The 10,190-nt window shown below is 38.2% G+C and overlaps 1 protein-coding gene across 1 annotated transcript; it reads left to right on the top strand.

Moving 5' to 3' along the window:
• The first annotated feature begins 2,245 nt into the window (after positions 1-2,245).
• Positions 2,246-8,559, top strand: LOC118833154 (14-3-3 protein theta-like). Its single transcript, XM_036740554.1, has 2 exons — positions 2,246-2,263; positions 7,948-8,559. Exons 1-2 carry the CDS (start codon positions 2,246-2,248, stop codon positions 8,524-8,526), a joined length of 597 nt encoding a protein of 198 aa, XP_036596449.1. The 3' UTR covers positions 8,527-8,559.
• The last annotated feature ends 1,631 nt before the right edge of the window (positions 8,560-10,190 follow it).

Here is a 10,190-nt window from a genome sequence, read left to right as displayed (position 1 = left end):
CAACAACAACCAGTTCACAGAACTCTGCAAGCCCAGGTTCTTTTGATCTGCTTTACTAAGGAAAGCAACATTAAGGGGTTAACAATCTTACTTTAATCCAGCATACAAATATCATTTACTTAGTTCAGGGGGAAAAACAGCACCCTGGATTACAGACCAAATACAATTTGTAGTTATCAACATCTGAGTGTTCAGCCGGGGAGCTCATTATAACGACTGGCCCAGAGTCACGCTGTGGCTTAGAGTTCCCAGAGAGAACGCTAACCTCTGCACTTATATATCCTGTTCGGGCCCTCAACCTCACCCAGGCTGGGTGTGGAGAAGTTCCTACCCCCAATATCACATCAGATACAAATCAATGGCTCCCAATTGTCTCAGTGCTGAGAAATACAAAAACATCCCACTTTATCTGCCCCATTCAAACAAAGGCCAGAATCATTAACGGTCAACAGCAAAAAGTCCCACCTTAATTACTATTACATGACCTGATCCTGAATCATTATTATAAATGCCTATATTTCTATAAAGAAATTGAATGATGGATTTGTTTAACGCTTTATTAACATGTTGGTTGAATTCAAGTGGATGTCACTCATGGAAGTGATTTCTACAAATTTAAAATTATTATTGCTAATGATAATAATGAATAAAATATTTCAGTGGATCCATGGTCTTATTGACATTGGTCTTTCTTTCTACTAATGCAGATCACAATTCATTCATACCTTCTTATCCTGCTAATGCATTGAAGGGCTTGATCTTGGCTACCAGGTTATTGATTATCATCCTTTGTCCTTGCTACACAGAAAGCCCACTTCCCTTTCTAATCACATATGCCTTTCATGTCTTTGATGTATTTTTTAGCATAAAGAATTGTTGGTAACATGCTGGAGTCTACCTGTGTCTCTCCATTGCCCTTTGAATCACTTGCAATTCTGATTCCTTGGAAATTGTGCTTTGGAAATTCCTCAGTATCTGTCACTGGATCTTCATCCAGGATATACCCATTAACCTTTGGTGTTACTGGGCCCTCTTCTCTTCTCCTTCAGTACTACTTCACTTCGTGATCTCATCAGCTCCCATGGATTTAATTATCATCTCTATGCTAACAATTCTCGAATCTATCCTTCTTGCTCCAATCTCTCAGCTGACTTTGAGTCTCACATCTTCAGCTCCCTTTCAGATATCTCAAACTGGATGTCTAGTAGACATGTGAAACTCAATATGTCCAAAATCAAACTGATTACCTTTTCCCCTAAACCCTCTCCATTCCTACCTTCCTTACTACTCTCAAGAGCAACAGCATATTCCCAGTCCCTTAGGATCAAAACCCACGTGACATCCTCTACTTCTCTCTCTGTCTCACTCCACCCTCCATATCCAATCTGTTGTCAAGGTCTGTCAATTTTACCTTTGCAATATCTCTTGAATATGCCTCCTTCTCTTTTCTGACACTGTCACCACACTGATGCAGTCCTTTGTTATTTCATGCCTGGACTATTGAAGTAACCTGTTGGTCTGCCTAGATTCAAGTCCATTCTTCACTCCATTGTCAAAATGACTTTCCTGAAGCATAGGTCTGCCCATGTCATCCCTCTACTCAATAAAGTCCAATGGCTTCCTTTCACCTCTAGGATCAAGTACAAAGTCCTCTGTTTGGCATTCAAATAACCTATCCAACCATCAACCCTCCGCACACACACACTTTCTTCTTGCACATCCCCATCACATCCTCTTCTTTCTAGTTCCTTGGACAAGACACTCCATCTCCCAACTCCTGGTATTTTTTCTGGCTGTCCCCCATGTTTTCTCCCTCTTCATCTCTACCTTCTTCTTTCCCTGGCTTCCTTCAAATATCCCCCCAAAATAAACAAATACAGCAAAAATAAAAAATACAACTGCTGAAGAAATAATGAGTAAAGAAATAAATTACTCCATCTCTAAAAATTATTCAATGAAAAAAACTAGAAAGAGAAAGATACCTCAGAGGTTAAAAAACTGTCATTTGACTTAAATGGTCCAGTAATCTTATAAATATTATCATTCATCCTCTCAAGACCCCTATGAGGGAGATCATTTCAAAAATCAAACTGTGAGCTTCCTGGAAAGATGGATGGAATAAAAACAAAAACCAAGAGAACCAAGATCGATTAGGAGACCAAGAAATATACAGAAACTGGAAGGTTGTACCAAGCAAAACTGGTCAAAGCCAGGTAAGCATTCTGAAGAACAAAATTTAGGTATAATGAACAGTGAAGGTGAGGTAAGATCACATCTCCCATTTGATTTAAAGATGGAATGAAAATTTTACTGTGAAGTAGAACTGTTCATAGTAGGCCATTTATAAATTATGGCGGATGCTTGGATTATATGACCACATTCTTAAGGCACCTTCTACCTATAGGAATGGGGTGTATGAGGTGTTCAGGGTTGCTCATCCACCTTTAGTGTCCACCTCTCACCTGACTCTCACCTGTGGCTCCAAGAAACTGTAGCATGCATAGCAGCCACACCCCTGTAAAACCATCTTGGCAGATGAGTTAAACCAGGCTGAAGTTAACTGACAGGCCTCAAACGCATTGGTGAGTTGGGGGCAGGATATCTACCCCAAGCATGTGAAGACTTTCGAATAGGTAGATGGGAAAAAATTTGTTCCAATAGCCATGAAAGTGGCTTAGAGCTTGGTCAGGCATCAAAGACGCCAAGGTCATTCACTGTTTCCCAGGACATCACCAGTCATCTTGACTTTTGTCTTGCCACCGGACTTTGATGACTCTGGAAGAGAGCGTGAAGCTGATGATTTTGTGCAACTCTGTCTCGCTTAAATTCAATTCATGCACAAATCAAGACGTCACCCTGTGATGTCACTGGTCCTCTTCGAAAAGGAATTATGAACAACAAGAACAATCTCGAGGATTCCATGATACTCAATTTGTAAGTCTGGGTATATTTCTGAAGAAGTAGCTTTCAGAGTGTACCTTGACTTTTTAATGATCTAGTTCTTAGAAGCTGTTAAGCCTCCATTTCAAAGTCCATTATGCCTGCATCTGCACTTTGGACTGCTTGTATGACCTTCACTGGAGATCTTCATATGTAGGATCAATTTTCTGCTGTCCCCACTGTCAAGGGGATCCTTGGCGACATGTGGCCTGGTCTAGATGTGACTTCTAAAGTCCCTCCCAACCCAAAGATTCTAGAATGCAGGAATCTCTTCTATCATAATCAGCACCTTTTTCTTCTTTCCCGTCCTCTCCACTTATACTCCCTACCCACCTTTTCTCCTACTTCTAGAATGTCAAGGCCAGGAACACTAATCTCAAATGTAATTTTGTTATGATGGTGCTAGCTACAAATAGTAGAAGGCATATGGATACAACAAGTTCTATGGGCCTAGCTTCTGGAAGAGATGGACAACCTAGGGCTCCAGATGGAAGCATTGATTTATTTGTGAAAAAATAATACAAATTGTGAGTATTCTACTTGCTATCTTTTGGTTTTATGTCACCCTTATTACTGAATATATCCAGCCTGTCTCCTATACACTGTGGACCATCTCTCATAACAAAGTGTTTAAAAAGGAAGATGAAAAAACAGTTTAGCAAAAACAACCAACGCATCCTGTAAAACGGTATATGTCTATTCCATACCTTTAGTCCCCACTTTTGCAGAAGGGAAAAAGTGCATTTTTTCAGTTCCTCCTTGGGACCAAACTTGGTCAAAATAATTTTACAGTGTTCAGTTTCATGCATTTTTCTTTTGTTGTAGTCATTGTATATATTGTTTTCTTGGTTCTACTTATTTCACTTTATGTCTGTCTTTGCATAAGTCTTCCCATGTTTCTCTGAAATGATCATATTCATTGTCTCTTACCATATGGTAATAAGTCTATCAGTATATTCATCTGCCACCGCTTTTTTAGTCATTCCCTGTTGATGGGCATCTACCTTGTTTTCACATCATTTATAATACAAAAAAGTGCTGCTATGTTTTTTGTTGCGGCCAAGAGGAGAACGACTAAACAGTGTGGTACACGAATGCAATAGAGTATCACTGTCCTGTAAGAAATAGTGCATATGATAAATAGAGAGAGGCTTGGAAAGATCTATATGAACCGTTACAGAATGAAATAAGCTGAGCCAAGAAAACAAAAGAATGCAATAGCAACAATAATATAAACAGAAGAAGCAACCACAAAAGAGTTAAAAGTCAATGTTGCCAAACCACAACAAACAAGAATGGCCCCAAAGAAGAGATATGACCTCTTCTACAGAGGTGGGAGGTCCATAGGTGTGGAACATTGCATATATTTTCTTTTTTTAGTGTATTGCACAATGTTGCCCATTTTTTCCTCCTTCCTTTGTTCTTAAAAATATTCTTTGTTATATAGGCTGGGTCTCTGGCCGGGGGAAGAGGGTGATGAGTGCTGGATACAGAATTAGAGGCTCTTACAAAGTTGAAGGGAACTGTAAAAGTTACCAACCTCCTGCCCCATGCAGGAATCCCTTCTGTAAGAGTCCTGATAGGTGATCATTCAGGTTGCTCCTGAGTATTTCCAAAGACAGCTAATTCACTAACTTACAAGGCAGTCCACTCCATCGTGACAGAGCCCTGATTATTCGGAAGCTCTTTCTAAAATGGAACTGAAACCTCTCTCCTCATAAATTTCACAGACTATCCTTAGTTCTATCACTTGCATCTACATAGAATGAGCCAAATCCACCCCCCCACCCACCCTGTAAAGCCCGTCCAATATTTTATGACAGCTATCATAGCCTTTGTAAATATTTTCATTGTCTCCATCCCCTTCAGCCATTGCTCAGAAAACATGGTTTTCAGAGCCCCTGCTCTCCCTTGAATGCTCCCTAGCTTATTGTGGTCCTCTCTACAATGTGGCCCTCAGAACTGACCACAATCCTTTGGATGTGGCCCGACCAGGGCAGAGGACAGCAGGACTTCAAGAACTCCCTTTGTTCTGGACAATGAATTGCTATTAATGCAGCAGAAGATTGCATTAGCTTTTTTTGGCTGCCCTGTCCCAGTGTTGGCTCGTATTGTTCACTCAAACCTTTAACAGCATTTGAAATATGGAACTCTTTGTGAGATTGGGGCTTCAAACACAAATTACTGAGAGTGTTTCCAAAGTGATCTTCTCATATTGAGTTTGATCATCAATAACAGGTGTCATTTGTACTAATAACTAAGATAACAAGTTTAAGGGAAATTCTCTGTAATTTATTAACAGAGCTTTCACTTTTCAAATTAGCAAAGGGATTTGCATTTGAAATTTGGATGCTCTTTTACTGTCCCTTGGCAAGGCAAATATAAATTGTATTAATGAATTTGGATGACTCTTGTTATATGGCCATATGATTAATGAGTACTCTCATATTTTTCAGGAGTTGACAATTAGGAAAAATTCAGACGGATTCTTAACTTGTAAAATCTATCTTGCAGAATGAAAGAAATAATGTCCTGTATCCTGTGGGCAAATAATAATTATTTCAGTACTTTCCACCAGGAAACAACTTTAAAAAGAAGAATCCTGTCCATGAGCATTGGCCCGATAGGGATATGTCCTTCCACTTGGGTGTGAGAGGAAAAAACAAAAAAGCTTTCTGCTTTAAGTGGAAGTGAAACTAGCCAGGAGCATCTACAATGGTTCACTCCTGCATCTGCACACAAAGGAAATCCCCAAACATCTGTTTAATGGGGCGTCTCCATATCGAAAGGAATTGATTTTGTTTAACTTGATAATAAAGACTTGCACTGGATTTGGACTCGAAAGGCCTGGGTTCAAATCCCAACTCTGCTCCTTACTGTCTTTCAGACTTTGGGCAGTTTGCTTCATCTTTTTGGAGCTCAGTTTTTTGATCTCTAAAGACTAGATGTCTTGTAAGGGTTCTCCCACCTCAAATTAAATCTAAGTCTAGATCACATGACTAATGCTATATGAATGTTTGTCATGTGGAAAATGATTTCTACTTCATATTCAAATTTGTTGCTACATAATTTTAATATGATTGACAAAATGACTTTTTGCACAATGGAAAAAATGAGTGATTTGCTCTAAGTAGCTTTCAGAGCATACCTTAACCTTGTCTACTCTAACTTTTTAATGATCTAGTTCTTATAAGCTAAAGATTAACTCCAATAGATATAGAGGTTTGCTTCTGAGGTCAAAGTATCTAGTACAAAGAAGTACTACATACAGAGTCAAGATCCGGAAATCCGTGCATTTCTTTTTCCTTGTAAATCAGATTAAACTTTAAAAGAATGAAATTCTGGTCCTTGGACTTGGCTTGGATTTTGAGTTTCCTGAAGTTTCAGCAAATTCAATTTATCAAGCATTTATTGAGGGCCTACTATGTGCCAACAACTGTGCTAGGTTTTGAGGATTCAAAGGCAAAAATGAAACAATCTTTGTCCTCAATGAGTCAGTCATAAGCAATATGTCCAGCAATAAATACATAAAAGGTCATTTGAGGAAGATGATGGCACTCACAACTAGGAGGCTTAGGGAAGAAGAGTGCAGCGGAAAGACTGCTGGATTTCAGCTCAGTTTCCTCATCTGTATAATGAGATAATTGTATCAGATGACCTCTAAGGTCTCTTTCTGCTCAAAATCTGTGATAAGGTGGAAGTTTTCCTTGAGGCAAGCCTTGAAGGAATATAGGAAGCTAAGGAGGGAGAATATTCCAGCTATGGTGGATAATTTGTGAGAATGAAAGCAACCAGGAGATGGTCTAGGGGAAGTTGGATTCCTAAATTTTAGAATGCACCTATGTAAACAGAACTTTAAAACATATTCTCCATTTTTCCATGGTTCTAAACCTATTTCAATTGATTTTGAGCTGATTGTTACTCATATGGTGATGATTTCTTCCACAGGTTTAACCCATAAGTATGATATATACACACATATATATATATATAATGCCATATAATTTTGATTGTGCAAAACCTACTCAGTTTTATGCAATCAAAATTGTGCATTTTATCTTCTATGAGGTGTTAGTCCAAAACAATGGTTCTTAATGTGTTTTGTGTCATGGGCCCCTTTGGCAGTAAAACCTATGAATCTTTTCTGAATGCAGCTATTTAAAATAATTGAAGTACATGCTAAATTTCAGTTAAAGATTAGTGAAAATAAAGATGTCATTTTCCCCATCCAAATACATTGCCCATTATATATATGTATATATATATACATACACATTATATATATATAACATATATGTATATATACAATATATAATACTATATATATACCTAAAGTATAACCCATGTTATTAATGTAACACCGTTATAATAATTAGCTTATTTTAAGCCTAGCAAACACTAATGGCCCCTAAGGACTACTTGGTTCTCTCCTCTTTAGCTTTAGGAAGTTTATTTTTAAAGACATTTTATAGATATATTTTGTTTTGTACATCACCAGAATATCTCCAAGTATCACCTCCCAGAAAGCCACCTCATATAATAACAAAAAATGTTAAAGAAAAAAAGTAAAAAAGAGAAAAAGTCAGCAAAATGGACCAATACAAAGAAAAAAATATGAAAAGACGTTCAATGTGCCACACTCAAACTTTCCACTCCTGCAAAGAAGTAGGATAGGGATTTCTTCTTATAACTCTTCTTTGGAACCATGCTTTCCCCCCATAATTTGCAGCATTCATTTTTAATTGTTTTGTGGTGGTTCTTTCCATTTATATTATTGTAGTCATTGCGTATATTGTTTTCTTGTCTCTGCATCAGTTCAGGTAGATCTTTCTATGGTTTCTGTTTTTCATATCCTTTGACTACTCATCCACTGGGATGTGGTTTTACTTTTTGAGTGTTTACTTTCACTTTGATAGCATGATGGCAATACATACCTTTGTGGATTCAGTTGGTGCACAGTGCATTTTTTCATCCCTTTGATTTTATTTTGTTTTTGTTTTTTGGCAGGGCAATTGGTCAGCCTGGAGGGTCATTTCCAGCATCGAGCAGAAAAGTGACACCACTGACAAGAAGATGCAGCTGGTCAAGGACTACCGGGAGAAAGTAGAATGTGAGCTAAGATCCATTTGTACCACTGTCCTGGAATTGTTGGATAAGTTTTTAATAGCCAATGTGACTAATCCAGAGAGCAAGGTCTTCTATCTGAAAATGAAGGGAGACTACTTCCGGTACCTTGCTGAAGTAGCGTGTGGTGATGACCGAAAACAAGCAATAGATAATTCCCAAGGAGCTTATCAAGAAGCATTTGACATCAGCAAGAAAGAGATGCAACCTACACATCCAATTCACCTGGGGCTAGCTCTTAACTTTTCTGTATTTTACTATGAGATCCTTAATAATCTGGAGCTTGCCTGCACATTGGCTAAAACAGCTTTTGATGAGGCTATTGTAGAACTTGATACACTGAACGAGGACTCCTACAAAGACAGCACCCTTATCATGCAGTTGCTTAGAGACAACCTAACATTATGGACATCAGACAGTGCAGGAGAAGAATGTGATGCTGCGGAAGGTGCAGAAAATTAAAATTCCTACAGGGTGTCATCTTCCTTTCTCTCAAGAAACCTTTTTACACATCTCCATTCCTTATAGCTCCACTTAGATTTCCTATAGCAAAGAGAACCCATCCATGTGTATGGAAATCAATCGTTTATAGGGGGTTAAGTGACTTGCCCAAGGTCACACACCTTGTACATGTGTCAAGAGGCCAGATTTGAACTCAGGTCCTTCTGACTCCAGGGCTGGTGCTCTACTCACTGCACCACCTAGCTGCCCCCTTTGATTTTATTTTGTATATGTCTGTGTTTTTTAAATGTGTTTCTTATAAGGAAAAGATTGTAAGGTTTTCTTTTCTTTTCCAATGTCACTCTTTTTTTCATTTATGGTTAAGCTCAGATTTTCAGGGCAGGTCACCCTGGACTGCATTGTGAGCTCCATTGCTCTTCAGAACACATTCTTCCATTTTCCTGTGTTTTCTGGTGAGTGTAAAATAGTCTTGTGTTATTAGAATTTCCTTTCCTTTGTATATAAAAATGCTTCAGATCCCTTGAAGTATTTTTTCAATGGATTGTTTAATTTAACCATTATATTTTCGGGAGTTTGCAGGCTTGGGTTTTTCTTTTCTGAAGTGGTATATGGATTCTTTTGACATATACTTTGTTTTCTGTGTTCATGGGAAGTTTTCTTGTATCTCTGCTGTCCTGTAGAAATCGTTTGCAACATGGAATGCTGCCACCATAATACTGGCCACTAAGGCCTGAGGCAACTTCTGCAACCTGTATCTCTATGGCGCTGGAAAGAGCAAAGAGGTGTTGGGGCATTAAGTTGGGTTTTGTTGTAAGTCAGTGCGTCAGGTCCTTGGCATGGCTGCTGCAGCCTTGCTACAGGTTGTGTGGTGGGAAATGGGGTAGGATATGCCTTGCGAGATCAAGGTATGTCCATTAATGTTTTTAACCTTTGTTTGAGTTCCAGATGTGCTAGACCATGGAGAAAACTGAAGTTGCTTTACTTGAGATTACAAGGATCAGAGAAAATATCTAGTCTTCCATCTTGTTGTTCACATCTTCCTTTGCATTTAAAACAAAAATTTTTCAATGACCCTCTTTTCTTTCTTTTTTGTTTTTTTTCTGGGGGGAGGGGCAATCCTATAGCTATCTCCTCTCCCCCCAAAGAAAAAAAGAAAAATGCATTTTAAAAAACAAATAAGCATAATCAATCAAAACAAATTCAAATATTTCATATATCTAAAAATGTTTTTCTAATTCTGCATCTTGAGTCTATCATCTCTCTGTCAGGAGATTACTATCATGCTTTCTCATCATTCCTTTAGAGTCACGGTTGGTCAGAGTTCTGAAATTTTTTCAAAGCTATTTGTCCTTACCATATTCTTACTACCATATAAATTATTCTCTTGGTTCTGCTCATTTCATTCTGCATCAGTTCATACAAGTCTTCCAAGGTTTCTCTGAAATATGCCTTTTTTCATTTAATATATTGAAATAACATTCAATTAAATTGGGGTGTTCTGAGGTCAGTTTGTACCTCCTGGAGAGCCAATTGTTATACCTCAGAAATTGGTGAATGCTACAAATCAGAGCTTAATTTTTGTTGTTGTTGTCTACACAAGAAAGGGATGGGGAAAATGTTAATAATGCAGATTAAACTTAAATGTATTGTGTATGCATTTTTCC

This window comes from Trichosurus vulpecula (genome assembly GCF_011100635.1).
Source record: "Trichosurus vulpecula isolate mTriVul1 chromosome X unlocalized genomic scaffold, mTriVul1.pri SUPER_X_unloc_2, whole genome shotgun sequence".
Classification (NCBI taxonomy): Eukaryota; Metazoa; Chordata; class Mammalia; order Diprotodontia; family Phalangeridae; genus Trichosurus; species Trichosurus vulpecula.
This window is presented reverse-complemented; position numbering and strand designations above follow the sequence as displayed.